Source organism: Mchenga conophoros, linkage group LG22 (genome assembly GCF_057382185.1).
Source record: "Mchenga conophoros isolate Kocher_MC1m ecotype Shallow Benthic linkage group LG22, M_conophoros_male_GT1.1, whole genome shotgun sequence".
Lineage (NCBI taxonomy): Eukaryota > Metazoa > Chordata > Actinopteri > Cichliformes > Cichlidae > Mchenga > Mchenga conophoros.
In genome coordinates, this window is record NC_140546.1 from 34,636,960 (window position 1) to 34,655,348 (window position 18,389).

The following is an 18,389-nucleotide window of genomic DNA, read 5'->3' on the forward strand; positions in this document are numbered from 1 at the left end:
GGTAGGCAGCCGTGGACCTGGCGGAGGTGACGTTGCAATTCCGGCGGCCGACCACATAACAGCTCCAATGAGCAATGCCAAAGCACAGTAGGTGGTTTATGACGTGCAAGCTGTGCTGGACGTGGACGTGCAGGCCGTGCTGGACGTGCAGGCCAGTCAGGGCGCTGACCTCCAACTCCGATTGAGCGGGTCCCTCCGGCGCGCTGACCTCCTGCTCGGGCAGAGCGGGTCCCTCCGGCAGCGCCGCAGCTACAGATGGTCGAGCCGATGGTGATGATGTTGATACGGCAGCTGCAGGCAGTGGAGATGATGTTAGTGTAGCAGCCACTGGTGGTAGATTGGGCGGTGATACAGCAGCAATAGGCAGGTGAAGTGATGGTGGTGTGGTTACTGCAAACTGCTTAGCTACAGGCCGGGCGGCTGACTGAGCTACAGTAGGCTGTGCTAACAGCTGAACTGATGACGGAACAGAAGACTGCACTAGAGACTGAGCTCGTGGCAACACAGGAAACTGAGGTTCTGACTGTAGTGACATTTGTGGGTGAAGTTGAGCAGGTGGTTGAGTGGCTGACTGAGCTACGGGCCGGGCGGCTGACTAAGCTGCGGGCCGGGCGGCTGACTGAGCTAATTGCTGAGTTTCATGCTGAGCTGGCGGCTCTGAGTGTTCTGGCCACAACTCAGAGTTCCCTAAATAAGAGTGCCCTAATTCAGCATGTGCAATTTCAAAGTCCACTAAAAAAGCTACACTGTCCACAGTCCGCTGAATCAGCTTACTTGATCTCCCTGCCAAGGACGAAGGTGGAAGTGTGGGAAGTTCTGGTTGCAAACTCTCCAGAGGTCCAGGGGCAGTTCCAGAACCATGTTCAGCCTCAGAATCAACCCCGGCTGAGTTACTAACTTTAAAGCAGTCTGGTTAACAGCCACACGAACAGTCTGAAAATCCACAGCATTGTTATTAATGGGCTCTAGTTTAAACACTCCAGGCTCAGAATGAGCACAAGAAAAATAGTTTCCACCACTCCCTGAACAACACTCCTCCCCAGAATGAATAGTCACTGTTTCAACAGGTAATGACAAAATGTCTCGGTTACTCACAACAGCTTCACAATTAGTAACTACAGGGCCAATTCGTTTGGCTCTCGGCGAAGGCAGTCGCACTTTTCTCCTCTCCTCCTCCTCCTTCCCCTTATCTTCCCTGCTTAGCCTCTTGTGTCCTTGTCTTGTCTCATGTGTATTACTTTTCCCTGGAAAACTCTCTCACAGTCTGTTCTCTAAACCTAAAAGAATTATGGATTTGATCAACTGGTCTCTGAATGCTATTGACACCCTTTTCTCAACGAGAAGTCTGGGCTCGGGAGAGCTCGAGTGCCCTGGAGGGACTTTCCCTGACAGATACACGATGGATGGGTGGCATAAATGGAGGATCGTGTGCCTGGCGGGACTGTCCATCAAGGACGCTGAAGATATCTACCTATTCAGAAGCATGATAACAGGGTTCTTGCTGATCGGAGCTGGCTTGGCCCTGGTTTATCGGAGAATTAAGAAAGCGGAACCGGCTGTTCAAACCCCCCCAAGGCTGTCCGCTGGGATTGAAACGATGGGACGAGGCGCGACTTCTAAGAACGGGCTCATTGAAAGCAGCATAGTTAAGACCTTGGAGACGCTTACAACTGCCGTGAAGACTCAGAATAACACCTCCAAGCGTATACTGGGTTACATCAAGGAGAGGCCTGCTCAAAATGACACCTTTGAGCGAAAGTTGGATTACATCGCAGAACAGCTCACTGCAGTTGTGAGTTCTCAGAATCGGCTATCTGAGCAAAAGAATGACAACACCACGGAACGGAAGTTTGATACCATCATGGGGAAGCTCGCGGTTCTCCAACGGGAGTTTGAGAGACCAGTGTCGGAGTGTTAAAGAACAGCTTTGAAATTCTCCTGAGCTGCTCGCATAAAAGAAAAATCAACAACATCAACATCATAATGCGGATACTTCCTCGGCGCCAGCTGTGGGCTGAAGGCTGGAGCCGAACAAAAACTCCCTGATAACGACTGTGTGTTGACTGTTCTTCCCACTCTGTGCAAGGCCACCTGGGTTGGCTGGTAGACTGTTTACTTAACCTGATAGAGCGAAGGACACTGTCTCAGCTGAACTATGGACACGCACATACATACACTTACACTGATAAGCACTCACACATCCCCCCTCCCCTTCCAATGCCTTCGATGCTTGTTACCTCCTGGCAACCGTCTGGGCCCGCGCTGGAGAGTCGGCGCAGTGGAAGGATGGCTGCTGTGTTGCCTGGGATTACTCCTCACCCCCTACCAAACCCTGTTGCTGGTCACGTGCTCTATAATGTTGTACTGTGGACATTTATGTGCTTTCTGTGCAGAGGAGTTTTTTTGTTTTTTGTTCTCATGCTGTCCTCCTATAGCCCAGCATGAGTAGAGATCTCTTTTTTTCCTCTTGTACTTTCCCATTGTAGTGTACATTTTAGTGTTTTTTTCTGTAATGCAACCGTTCTCTGACTTGTATCCCCATGTGATGTCTGTGTAGTGTGTGTAAGGTCGGGGGCGGGTTCATTCCACTGCAGGGCAACCTGCCACTGCATGTGGCGAATAAAATTTGAACTTGAAATTGAACTGACAGTGAGCTGACAGTCACTGAACTAATAGTCTCCAGGCCCACTGACCCAGAGAAACCCATGATGGACAGGTTAGCCAAAATCTCTCTCTCACCACTTTGAGCAGGCTTAGCATTGCTAGTGAGCGGGGAAGAAACATCCTTCATTTTCTTGTTCATAGCAAATGGAGTTACAACTATGGTGGAGTCTGAGTTACTCACTGCGGCGCCTTGCACTGCTGGTCCAGAATCAGCTGATTCTTCTGAAGCCACAGGAGTGAGGTGAGATTTGGTTTGATGATGGCATGGGCACCGTCTCCTCCGAGAAGGTGGGGCCGCGTGTATGGAAACTGTCCCCTCCTGATTATCTGTATTTTTATCCTCTGTGACAGAGTCCAGTCTACTCACTGTGGTGACTAGCACTGCCGGTCATTTGTTTGCTGACTCAACAAACGTTCAAGGAGGGAGAGGAGATGGGGTAGGTTGGCAATGGCAAGGGAGCCTTCTTCCCTTCAGTGGAGGGTCCAACAAGTGAGCAGCAAGCAATGGTAGGGAAACTGTCCGCCTATGAAGAAAAAAAACAGGCAGCAAGGGCTCCCAGGGAGGCAGCTGCATCCTCCTTGCCCGTACTGCCCAAACCAAACAGCTCAAAGCTGGAGCTTGCCCTCAGCATGGTTACAATTTGAATTAGTTTTTTAATGTCCAAAAAGCTCACAGAAAAGGTAGTGGATGACAGAAAAGTATCAAAAAAACACTACCAGTATGTGACTCTGATGCTGATTTGCAGCCTGGGTTACGCTCTAGCAGTAACTCCAGAGCTGGGCGAGCAACTTCTCCTCTGAGGCGACATTTGAGTCCGCTGGGCCCATTATAGCGGAATTATTATGTCATGGTCAGCGATGGCAGACCGTGGAGTTGAGGAAAGTTGGACCCAAACGCTCTTATAGTGAAGGACAGTGGATTTATTTATAGTGAGTGGAAAAAACAACTATGTACAAATACAGCACTGTGGCTCCCGTGGCGATTCCTCTGTGAATCCCACACAGTGCACGTGTCCATAAACAGTGAGAATGTGACAACTCCAAAACCCGATTCCGCTCCGTGATTTCCCCTCATGACGACGCTTCTTGCTCCCGACTCCTGGTGACACAAAACACATACAGCTTAGCAGGAAACCCACAGTAGCGATGTCGTTCACATAAAAACTCATCAACTGAGGTACTTTACAGGTTTGCCATAGTATAATTCCACACTGACTGGAGCTCTGCCACCTTCTGAAATAGGACTCTCTTGATGAGGCCATCAGCTGCAGCTGGTGAAGGCTAACAAGCGGCAGGTGTGGCAGCCTCCAGTGTGAGAACACTTCTGGGTTGCAGTCCTCTCAGCGACCCAAAATATCCCGGAGCTCGTATGACCACACACAGGAAGAAAGAGGAAAAAAGCAGCGAAAACCACCAAAAACACAACATACGGAAAAATAAACATATACAAAAGATACATGAGCCCTGGGTCCTTAGACCCAGGCCATGACAGGTTTATTATTTTTATTGTTTTTGGAAAATGATGATTGTTATTATGACAGTGAGTCATCTTACACTTGTCTTACGCCATCCAATAGACAAATCACCTACACAGCTATGTGGCTGTCTGAGCTGAGAGCAAAGCACATGCTTTTGGAGATTTGGTTGTAAAGTGTACTGATTAAAAAAAAACATCTTTAAAAATTCCAGACGGTTTCCTTAATTTTTTATACACGTTGCTATTTTCATCTCGAGAGCTTTTGCTCCACTTCCTACACCAAAACTGGAAGAAGTGTTCACTTTGTGATATACTGCCTGAAAATATGTGTATTCAAAGGAAAATCTTAGATATCACATTTTGTGAACTAGAGGTTCATAAATTCTTTAGCTTATCTCTGCAGCAGAGGCGGAGGCAGACATTTGATACACCCAGGGCTTAGCCCTAAAGGGTAGTATGCATGTGGGATGGGGGCGGGGGGTTATAGGCTCTGTTTTGAGTTTTGTTCAAAAAAGCAGGACTTCATATAGGTTTTAAATTAAGCAGCAAGAAAAAAGTCGGGGCTAAACCCCAATTCAACCAGACCCAGAACTGATTCGGAATTAAAACAGGACTACAACAGTTCAAAATCAGGACTACTTAGGACTTAACCAAGACAGAACCAGAATCAGAACTAGATGATAGTAGCACTAAAACCTGCACTACACTTATTTTTTAATTCTACCGAAGTCCACTATTTAGATTCAGAAAGGTTCATATAATTATTTAGCCTTGCTGTGAAAACAAGCCTGCATAACTTAATAAATGTAGAATTTGAAAAATAACAAACCTAAAAAGAAACATTAGGTACGAGATACATGAGGACCTGTGATACGGTGATACTTTTGGTAAACAACCATTTGACTAACATGTGTGTCTCACCTGCTTATGTTCATCTCTGTTCTGTCCTCATTCTCCTCTCTCTCTCTGCTCCTCTCTCTCCCTCTTTGTTCTGACAATCAAGCCAAACACCAACATCATCAAATATACAGTTGAAACCAGATATTTACAGACTCTTCAGATAAAAACACTTTTTTAATTGTAACATCAAATCAGACTAAATGTTTATTTTTTTAGATTGATAAATATAAAAAACATATTTGTTAACTTTAAGAGTAAAGAGAGAAACTATCTGTATTTCTTAATTGCAAATGGCACCAAATTGTATTCAAACTGAGCCACACTTATGGAGCTCCACAGTTCTTTTCCAGGTGTTTTGGTTGATATCTCTGGATTTTCCCATGTCAAAGAAACAGGCTCTGTGTTTTGCCTTATATGCATCCACAGCTGTGCCACCAATTTACTCACATGGACTCTACTAACCTATCAGAAGCTTCTTCAGCTCAGAATGGAATCGTCTGGAGTTTTCTTATTAATTAACAATAAACTTAGTGTATATGTACTCCTAAATTTGATGAAAGAGATAAAAAATAGAAAGCTCTGTCTCTCTTTATTCTGACATTTAACTAATTCAAAAGATATTTCAATATTTATTTATCCAAAACAAAACAAGTTTACTCTAAACTGATGTTGTGCAGTAAAAAAATGTTCTTGTGTTTTCCATAAAGTGTATGTAAATATCTGGTTTCAACTGTCAATATACTGCTGTGTGTTGAAATTTTTGTTTTGCATAGGAATATACTGAACAACATACAAAGTACAATATATAAAATAACATCTACCTGAGTTTTTTCTTTGAAAGAAGCTCCTTATGTCCATTCTTGTATATCAGTGCATTACTGAAACCGATTTATTTAGCCGTGGAGGGTAACAACTGAAAATATGAAATAAACACACATGTAAGCTAAGACTCTCTAAAAAAACAGCAGTGTTGTTGTTCGGCTTTTCATGTTGCCATTTGTTGATTCACTTGAAGAGCAAGTAACTTAACATGGGTCAAATGATCAGTTTGATATCAATCTTTTGTGATACACCGTCATATTTACATTATTTGTACAGTACGAATGATTTGCTTTGGTACCTGCTCAAACTTCAGCTCTCCTCTGTCTGCCTGGCTGCGCTTCTCCAACAGCGCACGCGCAGGCAGCAGCTGTCCCGCCCCCTCGCTCAGTCGCTTAGTGTCTGAGCTCGGATCATACCAATATTAGGGGGGATTTACGCACAGTCGTAAATTCCCACAGTGTGCACTATGTGCTTCGAATATTGTGTGTAGTTTTTGTTTTATACAGTTGTCAGCCAGGCATCTAACTATGAAAAAATTACACTCCAAAAGACCCCGGGCTTCTGAAAAAACAACCCGGGCTTAAGCCCAGTAAGCCACCCCCCCGCTCCGCCACTGATCTGCAGCCTCTCTTTGCTCTTTATTTTCTAGGATGTCAGTAGGCTCACAGTCCTAAATGCACTCATTTAAATTCTTGTCTCCAACATGATTTAAATAGAAATGGTGAACTGACTTTAAACCCCCCTTTAGAAATGCACTCCTTTCTTTTATTGCGATGACTTCTGACCATGTTCATGTCTTTACTGTGAAAACTATGACAGCAGCACGTAGTAATGTATCTCTTTTCAAGCTTAATTCGGATTGTATATGGTGACATTTCTGTCATCATTATGATAAGTGAGTTCACTAAAAGACACAATTGTTTTGAAAAATTAACTGCCATGTTTCAAGCATTTGACACATCTACATTCATTGTTATGCTGTCATGTATCCAAATTAATCTCACAAAGAGTAATCAGGAGGCCTAAAAGTGGTTCCTTTATTACAAAGAAGGTATACAGTAGGGGAAATAATTCCCCTGGTGAATTTGTAATTTTGCCCAATTGAAAAGAAATTAATAGTCTCTAGTTTTTACAGTAGTTTCCTTTTAATATATAGAGAGAACATTAAAAAAAATTATATAAGCGTCATAAACTGATCTTTGGGGGTTTCATAATCAAACTAAATGCATTTCTTTGTGTCTTTACATCTCTTAGCTGTCATATGGCTCCAGCTCTCCTGCTCTGTCCAACCGACAGCGCTTCCCCACTTTCTTCCGTACTCATCCATCTGCTACACTGCACAACCCCACTCGGGTACAGCTCTTCCAGAAGTGGAAATGGACCAAGATTGCCACTATCCAGCAAACAACAGAAGTATTTACCTCAGTGAGTCATATATTACAATAATTCTGTGAACTCATGTACAATGAGGGGTGTGGTGAAGACACTACACTGGCCCCACCTTTAAATAGGAGCTCGCTAGTCAAAGTTTAGCTAAATGTATATTTAAGGATTTTGTTAGCACACAAGCAAAATTGTGAACTAGATGCATAGTCTTATAATATGCTCCACTCAAACTGTGTACTAACACATCCAATTACTGCAAGGGCAGAAAACATGAAAAGCTTTCTCTCATTTTATAAAATAAATTACTCTGAATTCACTGAAGGATAAGACTATAATAATGTGAAATATTTTGCCATTTAAAACAAGAATAATGATCTTAAGCTTTTATTTTACTTTAAAAATACAACATGTTTTTTTGCGACAGCTCACTTTGACACTAAAATATTTCACTCGAAACTAAATTTTATGGTTGCACCATGTATTTTTCAATACTGTCCTGTGAAGTGGAAAGGACTTGTCCCCCAGGCTGCTTTCTAACATGTGTGTCACGGTACTGGGTCCGTGACCCAGTGTTTTATGTTTATTGATTAATCTGTATTTTTGGATTTAGTGTTATTCATGTTTTTGGTTCTCCTTATTGTTCTCCATGTGTGTATCCTTAAATTCTAGTCTTTAGGTTTCTGCTACTATGTGTTACACGTTTCATGTCTAGTCACACCTGTCTCTATGTTTGTGCATCTCCCAGTCAGTCATGTCTCCATGTCTCATGTGTCTCATTCCCTCATTTCCTGTCTCACGCCACACATCTGCCAGCGAAGACGTGACAATGTGATTGTGAAAGAGTTCTTTTTAACTCAAACCATGATCTGATCTACACAAGTAGTTTTGGGCCACAACATTTAGCAAATTGTGAGTGAAAACAAAGTACAGAGACCTTCCATGGTGTTTATTAAAACCTGAGGAAAATTCTGCTGCTCATGTCATCACCCTGCTGGCTAATGATGACTTTGTGGTTTTTATAAGCACTACAGTTTATGACTATTTATGCTCATAAAAACAAATTTAAAATAAAAATCAATAGATAAAATGTTATTTGAGACAAGACAAATATGGACAAGAGAAGATGAGTGTACTTGTTGATTTCTCCAACATTATATGTATCACTTCGTGATATGTATAAGATTTTGTTCTCATTTCCATCACCATTTGCCATCTTTTATCCTCAACATATGGTTTTATGTCTCTCCTGATTCATTTTTCTCCAGGCTTCTATCTGTGCTGTTTTATCTGATTGTTAGTAACATCACCTCCACCACTCACCATCATTTTTCAGAATGACCAGTTCATCTTCCCCCTCACTACTTTGCACTTATTTCAGTTGCTGTTAACTGTTCTTTGCATTTCTTCCTGCTGCCTACTATTCCATTATCGTTCTCTTTCCTTTTTTAGTTGCTGTTTCTGTTGCTCAGTCCTCTTCTGTGTGCTTATTATTGTGCTTGTCTCTTTTTGTGTGTCACAGACTCTGGATGATCTGGAGGAGAGGGTGAAGGAGGCAGGGATTGAAATCAGTGTTCGTCAGAGCTTCCTAACCGACCCAGCTGTGGCTGTCAAAAACCTCAAGGTGCGAGTTCCCCAATCATTCTTACACATACCAGCCAGCTGGACACTGATCAGTCAGGCCTTGTCTGGCCAGTTAACTGCCAGAGTGTTTGGATACTTGGCAAAAATAGGACAGAAATTTCAGAGGTAGCCTGCTGCTCAGAATGTCGAGTTAGTAACAGATGGAAGTTCTTCCCAATGGACGAAACTCTGGTGTAAAAAGTGTGATCATAATTGTATTGTAGTGTCCTTGGGATGTTTTCACACCTATTGTTTGTTTTTTCTGGTTGAAATCACTGGATGAGTTTGTAAGTGTGTAGATTTGGCCTGTACATAATGAGTAGATACAGTAAGAAGGTGCTATGTTCTGGACTACAGGAGAAGCCAAAGAATTTACATTTATTTCATGGTAAATGGACTGATTCTTATATAGCACTTTTCTACCTCTCCCGGAGGACTCAGAGAGCAACTTTGGGTTAGTATCTTGCCCAAGGATATTTGGCATGCAGATTGGGGGAAGCCAGGGATCGAACCTTCCAATCAGCAGATGACCTGCTCTACCTCCTGAGCTACAGCCACCCATTGGGGTGGCCTGTACAAACCTTTGCACGTCTATAGTATGTTCCTACATTGACAATACAGAGCACACGTGGCTACGGGACATTTTTTAGCCCAAACTTGTAACATACACATGGTTCAGATCAGGGTCAGATCTCATTCACACCATAAATAAAGTGCCCTGGAGTTTGTTTGGAACTCTACTGAGACCACCTCCTCCAAAGGGTCTCAATACGGTTGTTTTGATCCACACACCAATGAACTTCACTGAGGGAGCCTGACCAGAGTTTGATTTAACACAGCATTTGTGAAAATACCCTTACGATGCAATTAATGATGGTCAAAATTTGTCCAGCTCCTTGGAAAGCAATACAGTGACAATGTTTCAGTGTTGACAATGTTGATGAGTAACTGCAAATTTTGTAGTCAAAAACTCAAAATACTACTGTAACAAATGGCACATGGCATTGCAAGGTAAGTGAATGTTTATTTGCATTGATTTAGTTTGTGCAGCTTTCCAGCTGCCTTCTTCGGCTTAACACAGCACACAGCTCTGCCGTCATCTGTTCATGACCTCAAGCTGAAGCGCACTTGGGTCCTGCAGCAGGATAATGATCCAAAAAACATCAGCAAGTCTACCTCTGAATGGCTTAAGAAAAAACAAAGTAATGACTTTGTAGTGGCCTACCCAATGTCCTGACCACTGTCCGACCGAGATGCTGTGGCATGACCTTAAAAAGGCAGTGCATGCTTGAAAAACCCTCCAATGTGGCCGAATTACAACAATTCTGCAAAATGAATCGGCCAAAATTCCTCCATAGCGCTATAAAAGATTGCCAGTTACTGCAAATTTTCACACCATTGTGTTCTCGCATCCAAATGACTTCAGTAAGATAATGCTAACCTGCATACTACAGCTATTAAAACAGCACAGCTTCATAGTAGAAGAATCGTAGTTCTGAACTTACCTACCTACAGTTCAGGCTCCAAAACATTTGGAGCATAATATAACGATAGAACAAAGAAGCAGAGCAGCTAGAATGCTCTATCACAAGAATGGCATAACGTTCTCTGTCAAAAGTTCAGCAGTTGCTCTGTTCAGCTCCCACACACATATGGACTGTTATCAAAAGATGAAGGGTTACTACAAAGTTTTATTTATGACCGTGTACCATAAAAAGGTACATTTTTGTCACTATGAATATTTGATATGTTTAGTTTTATATTGTGAATTGTGTATTTACATTTTACCCCAGAATTGGGTTTGTACAACTACAGTCAAACCAGACCTTTGGTGCACTGTATTAAGTGGTGATTGTCTGGTGACCACTGGAAATAATGTTTATTCAGATAATTTTTTAAAATTACTGCCAAATGAAGTGACCAGGGTTGTTTCAAGATGGATGCCAAGTGTTAAGCCTCATTTCTAGGAGGAAATGAAGCTCGTGTGAAACATAAAAAATGTCGAATTCTCTTCTTTTTTTAAAAATAAAATCCTGTTCTTTGATAGTTGACCGAGCTGTTTAGAATGTCAGAAGAAAATCTACAGTGATAAACATAAACACTCTCTTTTTGGACATTTCTTACTCGGAGCAACAGAGCTGAGGAATTACTCTCTCTGAGCAGCAGATTCTATGTCTTATCTGGTTAAGTTATCAGATATGTATTGTCAGACCAAAGATGGTCATTTTTGTCTCTGCACAGTCATCAGGATCCCAGACCTGGAGAGCTTTTCTGGCGACAAAGCTTGAGAAAGCTGCAAAAAAAAAAAAAGTTCTGACATGTGTTGGCTGACTTGCTTTCTTCCTGCCACACACATACCTTACAATGACCCAGCCCAGCATGCCACCCTAGTTGTAGTAACACAAACATGGTAACGGGATAAATGTCTTGCAGTGGAGAGAACGTCTATTATTGTCTGATGCAGGATGAGGGTTGGCTTCTTTGTACCCAGCCCGGCATGGCTTTTAAAGTGTGTGTTCTGTCTCTTCTCTCTGTGACTGTGCTGTCTTCATTTTATTTTCACTTTCAAGCGTCAAGATGCCAGAATTATTGTCGGCCTGTTCTATGAGACAGAGGCAAGGAAGGTCTTCTGTGAGGTAATGTTCTAACCAGATTCATGTGTATACTTTAAAATATTACATAACAGAAACATTTTAGGGAGGACTTTTTGGCCCAGCTTAAAATAATATGATAATAGTGGGATAATAAGGTGGAAATAAGCTGGTAATGTTATAGAGATAGCAAGTTATCACTTGTCAGTGATCAGCCAAATGATATTCAAGTAATTATCTTGGATCAAATTTCTGTAACTGGGTAATAATAAACTAACACTTGATGTGGGAACAAACATGCCTTTCAGACAAAACCAATTAGTATTAGTATAACCTGGTAATATAGGTGCTGGACTCTGTCTCAGTCTGGAGTTGCCCCTGGTGAGAGGCGGCGGGCTGGGGGTGGGTATTGTAATATCCCCTCGGCTTGCTGCCGGTACGTTGGGGTTTTTCCCAGTGGACGAGAGAGTTTGTTCCTTGCGCCTTACGGTCGGGGAACGGGCCCTGACTGTTATCTGCGCTTATACGCCGAGTGGCAGTTCGGAGTACACAGCCCTCTTACAGTCCATGGGGGTGCTGGAAGGTGCTCCACCTGGAGACTCTGTTGTCCTGCTGGGAGACTTCAATGCTCACGTGGGTAACGACAGCGAGACCTGGAGGGGTGTGATTGGGAGGATCGGCCTCCCTGATCTGAACTCGAGCGGTGCTTTGTTATTGGACTTCTGTGCAAATCACAGTTTGGCCATAACGAACACCTTGTTCGAACATAAGAGTGTCCATAAGTGCACGTGGCACCAGGACGCTCTAGGCCGTAGGTCGATGATCGATTTTTTAATCGTATCAGACCTGATACGATTGCAGACCTGCGATCATATGTTCTGGACACTCGGGTAAAGAGAGGGGCTGAGCTGTCAACTGATCACCACCTAGTGGTGAGTTGGATCAGGTGGCGGGGGAGGACGCTGGACAGACCTGGTGCACCTAAACGCATAGTGAGGGTGTGCTGGGAACATCTAGCAAAGGCCCCAGTCCGCGAGATCTTAAACAGCATTCCGAGGGAGACTGGGGACATTGAGTCCGAATGGACCATGTTCAGCATCTCCATTGCCGAAGCTGCTGCATTGAGCTGCAGCCACAAGGTGGTTGGTGCCTGCCGTGGTGGTAATCCCCGAACCAAATGGTGGACACCAGAGGTGAAGGGAGCCACCAGGCTGAAGAAGGAGTCCTATCGGGCTTGGTTAGCCTGTGGGACTCCGGAGCCAGCCGACAGGTATCGACAGGCCAAGCGGAATGCGGCTCGGGCAGTGGCTGAAGCAAAAACTCGGGTGTGGGAGGAGTTCGGCGAGGCCATGGAAAAAGACTTTCGCACTGCCTCGAAGAGATTCTGGCAAACCGTCAAGCGTCTCAGGGAGGGGAAAGCGGTGCTCTACCTGCACTGTGTATAGTGCTGGTGGAGCGCTGCTGACGTCGACTGAGAAAATTGTCAGGCGGTGGAAGGAATACTTCGAGGACCTCTTTAATCCCACTGACACGTCTTCCAAGGAGGAAGCAGAGTCTGGGGATGAGGGGAATGAGCCGCCAATTTCCGGGGGCGAGGTCACTGAGGCAGTTAAACAACTCCTTGGTGGCAGAGCCTCTGATGTTGATGAGGTCCACCCCGAGTTCCTGAAGGCTCTGGATGATGTAGGGCTGTCCTGGTTGACACACCTCTGCAATGTTGCGTGGAGATCAGGGGCAGTACCCGTGGACTGGCAGACCGGGGTGGTGGTCCCCATCTTTAAGAAGGGGGACTGGAGGGTGTGTTCCAACTACAGATCAAACTCCTCAGCCTCCCTGGGAAAGTCTATGCCAGGGTGCTGGAAAGGAGAGTTCGTCCGCTAGTCGAACCTCGGATACAGGAGGAACAATGCGGTTTTCGTCCTGGTTGCGGAACACTGGACCAGCTCTTTATCCTCTCGAGGATACTTGAGGGTGCATGGGAGTTTGCCCAACCAGTCTACATGTGTTTTGTGGACTTGGAGAAGGCATTCGACCGTGTCCCTCGGGGTGTCCTGTGGGAGGCGTTGCGGGAGTATGGGGTGTCTGGCCCATTGCTACGGGCCATTCGATCCCTATACAACCGTTGCAAGAGCTTGGTTCGCATTTCCGGCAATAAGTCGGACTCGTTCCCAGTGGGTGATGGGCTCCGCCAGGGCTGCCCTTTGTCTCTGGTTCTGTTCATAATTTTTATGGACAGGATTTCTAGGCGCAGCCAAGTGGCGGAGGGCTTTCACTTTGGTGGCCTCAGAATCTCATCTCTGATTTTTGCGGATGATGTGGTTCTGTTGGCTTCATGTGAGGGCCTCCAGTTCGCACTGGAACGGTTCGCAGCCGAGTGTGAAGCAGCGGGAATGAGGATCAGCACCTCCAAATCTGAGGCCATGGTTCTCAGCCGGAAAAGGGTGGAGTGCCTACTCCGAGTTGGGGATGAGTTCCTGCCCCAAGTGGAGGAGTTCAAGTATCTCGGGGTCTTGTTCGCGAGTGATGGGAGAAGGGAGCCGGAGATCAACAGACGGATTGGGGCTGCAGCTGCAGTAATGCGGACGCTGCACCGGTCCGTCGTGGTGAAGAGGGAGCTGAGTGTAAAAGCGAAGCTCTCAATTTACCGGTCGATCTACATCCCTACCCTCACCTATGGCCACGAGCTGTGGGTAGTGACCGAAAGAACGAGATCGCGGACACAAGCTGCAGAAATGAGCTTCCTCCGAAGGGTGGCTGGCCTCTCCCTTAGAGATAGGATAGGGTGAGAAGTTCGGCCATCCGGGAGGGGCTCAGAGTAGAGCCGCTGCTGCTCCACATCAAAAGGAGCCAGCTGAGGTGGTTTGGGCATCTGACAAGGATGCCCCCTGGGCGCCTCTTGGGTGAGGTGTTCCAGGCATGTCCCACCGGGAGGAGGCCCAGGGGCAGACCCAGGACACGCTGGAGAGATTATATCTCTCGGCTGGCCTGGGAACGCCTTGGTATTCCCCCGGATAAGCTGGAGGAGGTGGCTGGGGAGAGGGAGGTCTGGGCCTCTTTGCTTAGGCTGTTGCCCCCGTGACCCGGCCTCGGATAAAGCGGATGAAGATGGATGGATGGATGGTAATATAGTATTTTTGAAATAATGTATGTAATGTAAGTAATGTATTGGTAATATGTTTGCATTGAAAATTTTAACATAATGACTTGATAGTAACCTCATAATAATATTTAATAAAAATTGAAATTTTACCATCTTATAATGCTGGAATGAATCCTACCTATTCCTACCTACATTAATCCTTCTGTGTAATAACATTGAAGGCTGTAAAATGCAAAAAAAAAACCAACCCCAAAAACACAACAATAAATAAATAATAAATACGATTCTCCAAATTATCAAATTATCATACATGATGGAACATTGATTCTACATAGCAATGAGAGCTAGAATTATCATACACATTCAATAAATATGCAATTCTGCTATTTTACTCTCTAAGTTACCACCACCAAGTGCTAGCAGTTTATTACAAAATGTACATATCATACATATCATATCCTGGATTTTACTATTCCATGTTCCAAATAGATTTTGTTACAATTTTTAACAGGCCTCGGAAGATATTGCAATAAGTTCTGTATATAAAGAGGCCTGAGAGAAAAAAAAAGTAGACTTCATACTACTTAGAGCTTCTTTGTTTATATTCACAAGAACAATTTAATATTTTTGAACACTACAAGGCCACTTAAATGTCAGTTTACGTTAATGTCTCAAACCTAACCAGTGTCAGACAGAGCCTTCACAGGCTGTAACAGCAACACACTTTATGTCTCAAATGTACTGTTTCACAAGACTTGATGGGTATAAAATGTTTTGTTTTTTTAATATATTGAATATCACTATTGTTGTTGATCTTAAACCCTCAAAAGTCAAACACTCACAGGTGAAAAGTTATAGTACAGGGTGGGCCATTTATATGGATACACCGTAATAACATCGGAATGGTTGGTGATATTAAAGTCCTGTTTGTGGCACATTAGTATATGTGAGGGGGCAAACTCCTGAAGACGGGTGGTGACCATGGTGGCCATTTAGAAGTCGGCCATCTTGGATACAACTTTTGTTTTTTCAATAGGAAGAGGGTCATGTGACACACCAAACCTATTGGTAATGTCACAAGAAAAACAATGGTGTGCTTGATTTCAACGTAACTTTATTCTTTCATGAGTTATTTACAAGTTTCTCTTTGTTCACAGCCATTGACATGTCGAAGAGGTTAACACGTGAGGAGCAGATCGAAATTGCATTGATATCTGGTGAACGCAGTAACCGGGTCATTGCAGAAGATTTCAATGCAAGACACCCTACGAGACCACCCATCTCCCATGCTACAGTTAGCAAACTGCTTGCTAAGTTTCGTGAAACTGGTTCATTGTTGGATTTGCCACAATGTGGGTGCAAGAAAACTGTCACTAATAAAGAAACATCAGTGGCTGTCCTAGATTCATTCAGCAAGAGCCCACAGCGTAGCACTCGGAGCTGGCATGTTCCCTGAGTTTTTCCAGCAAGATGGTGCACCACCACATTATGGGTTCTTTTAGGAAGTCCGAGCATTCCTAGATGAACAGTTTCCTGGAAAGTGGATTGGTCGTCGTGGGCCAGTTGAATGGCCCCCAAGGTCTCCCGATCTGTCCCCCTTACACTTTTATCTTTGGGGTCATCTGAAGGCAATTGTCTATGGTGTGAAGATACGAGATGTGCAGCACCTGAAACTACGGATACTGGATGCCTGTGTTGGCATTTCTCCTGCGGTGTTGCTATCAGTGTGTGAAGAGTGGGAGAAGAGGGTTGCATTGACAATCCAACACAATGGGGAGCACATTGAACACATTTTATAAGTGGTCAGAAACTTGTAAATAACTCATGAAAGAGTTACGTTGAAACCAAGCACACCATTGTTTTTCTTGTGACATTACCAATAAGTTTGATGTGTCACATGGCCCTCTTCCTATTGAAAAAACAAAAGTTGTATCCAAGATGGCCGACTTCTAAATGGCCACCATGGTCACCACCCATCTTGAGGAGTTTGCCCCCTCACATATACTAATGTGCCACAAACAGGACTTTAATATCACCAACCATTCCCATGTTATTACGGTGTATCCATATAAATGGCCCACCCTAGATCAAGACAATTTTTTTATGCCACAGATCCACACCCAAGGAGCAGATCATTGTTGATGTATTATTTATATGGTTGTATTAGGTTCAGAAGAAGAATGCCATAATGTTGAATGTGTAACAAGGGAACATAAACTGTAGGATGCTAAAGTTAAGCAGGTTGGGTCAGGAGCTCTGCAAGATCCTTCTCACTTCTCTTTTCCTTAAATAAAATTGGTGTTGAATTGAATTTCAACTTCACACATTCTTCCATCATCTTTTTGCAGGTTTACAAGGAGAAGTTATATGGGAAAAAGTATGTTTGGTTCCTCATTGGCTGGTATGCAGACAACTGGTTTAAGATCAAAGACCCATCCATCAACTGTACTGTGGAGCAGATGACAGAGGCTGTGGAGGGTCATGTAACTACTGAAATTGTCATGCTTAACCCAGAAACAGTACGAGGAGCTTCTAACCTGGTAAGACATGCATTATCTTATGACACAACTTTATCAGTGATGCTCAAAAAAATTGTTGCAAAAAAAATCGAACCTTTTAAAAAGCTAAAAAGAAAACCCTAAATGAAAGTATTTCAAAGCACACCCCACTTTTCAGTTATTTGTTTGTAAAAAATTTTTAGAATCATGTATGATTTTCGTTCCACTTCTCACGTGTATACCACTTTGTGTTGGTCTTTCACGTGGAATTCCAATAAAATTGATTCATGTTTGTGGCTGTAATGTGACAAAATGTGGGAAAGTTCAAGGGGGCCGAATACTTTTGCAAGCCACTGTAAAAATGATAAACATCAAATAAACTTTGAAAATCAATATAGCAAAAGCCGTAATGGTTCACTTGGGAAAATAAGTCTTTTCTGCAGTTTTTCTTGGCCTTCACTGCAAGACAAGACAGGTAAAAAAAGAAAAAAGAAAGCATGCAGTAAAGCAAAGGCAAGGCAGAAGGATGTTAGATGCATAAAAGTGTAGAGGATGGACGTTTCGCAATCCGGTCAGTCATTTGTGTGATCCCTGAATCCATGGCTATATCATCACAAGCAATAATGACAAGAAGACTGAAATAATTTCAACAGTTAGTGTTTGTTGAATTCCCTGAGCACTTTAAAACACATAAGTAGGCCACACCTTGTGACTACTTAGAAATAATGTCACTTATGGAAAACAGACATTTTTCTATGCCTAAACTTGTTTTTGTATTAAACTTTAAGTGATTAAACAGTCACAGATTATTCTGAATCTTTTTACATGTACCATTAAAACTGTAAAGTAGACACTAACTGTCACTGTGGGTTCCCTGTTGTAAAGTCAGAGTGTTGTTTGAAACAAAAATTGTACAGCATCAAACGATTGTCTGCCAAGCCTTTTTCAAGCAGATTTAATGAAGACTCGTGGAGGTTCACTACTGAAATGACAATAACTTGCAGTGTGAACAACTTTTGTTACATATCAGTGGAAGAGCAGAACTGCAATTTTAGTACATATGCTCAGTGAAAACATCTGAGCATGTGACCATATTGTTAAGTATTTTATACTCCCTTTCTGTTACAAGAAACATAACATTGTTTTGTTGGAATTTAACCCTATAATCCCCAATACCTTCACACAGTGCACATATTTTTAGAAACGTCATTAATTAATTAATAAGTTATTATTACTGATTATTGTTAACAAATTATTAATTATGTTTTTGCCTAATAACTAAAATTCTTATAACTTAACATAGTTAAAGCTTTCATCATATACGGTGTAGC

General features: G+C 43.2%; 1 protein-coding gene across 2 annotated transcripts in view; it reads left to right on the plus strand.

Moving 5' to 3' along the window:
- The window catches only part of gabbr1b (gamma-aminobutyric acid (GABA) B receptor, 1b), a 121,112-nt gene that overhangs the window by 45,354 nt on the left and 57,369 nt on the right, over positions 1-18,389 (plus strand). For both annotated transcript variants that reach the window (XM_085261961.1, XM_085261962.1), the window contains exons 3-6: positions 7,118-7,288; positions 8,769-8,870; positions 11,440-11,505; positions 16,909-17,100. In XM_085261961.1, coding sequence (XP_085118087.1) covers positions 7,118-7,288; positions 8,769-8,870; positions 11,440-11,505; positions 16,909-17,100 — 531 coding nt within the window. The remainder of the gene's footprint in view (positions 1-7,117; positions 7,289-8,768; positions 8,871-11,439; positions 11,506-16,908; positions 17,101-18,389) is intronic.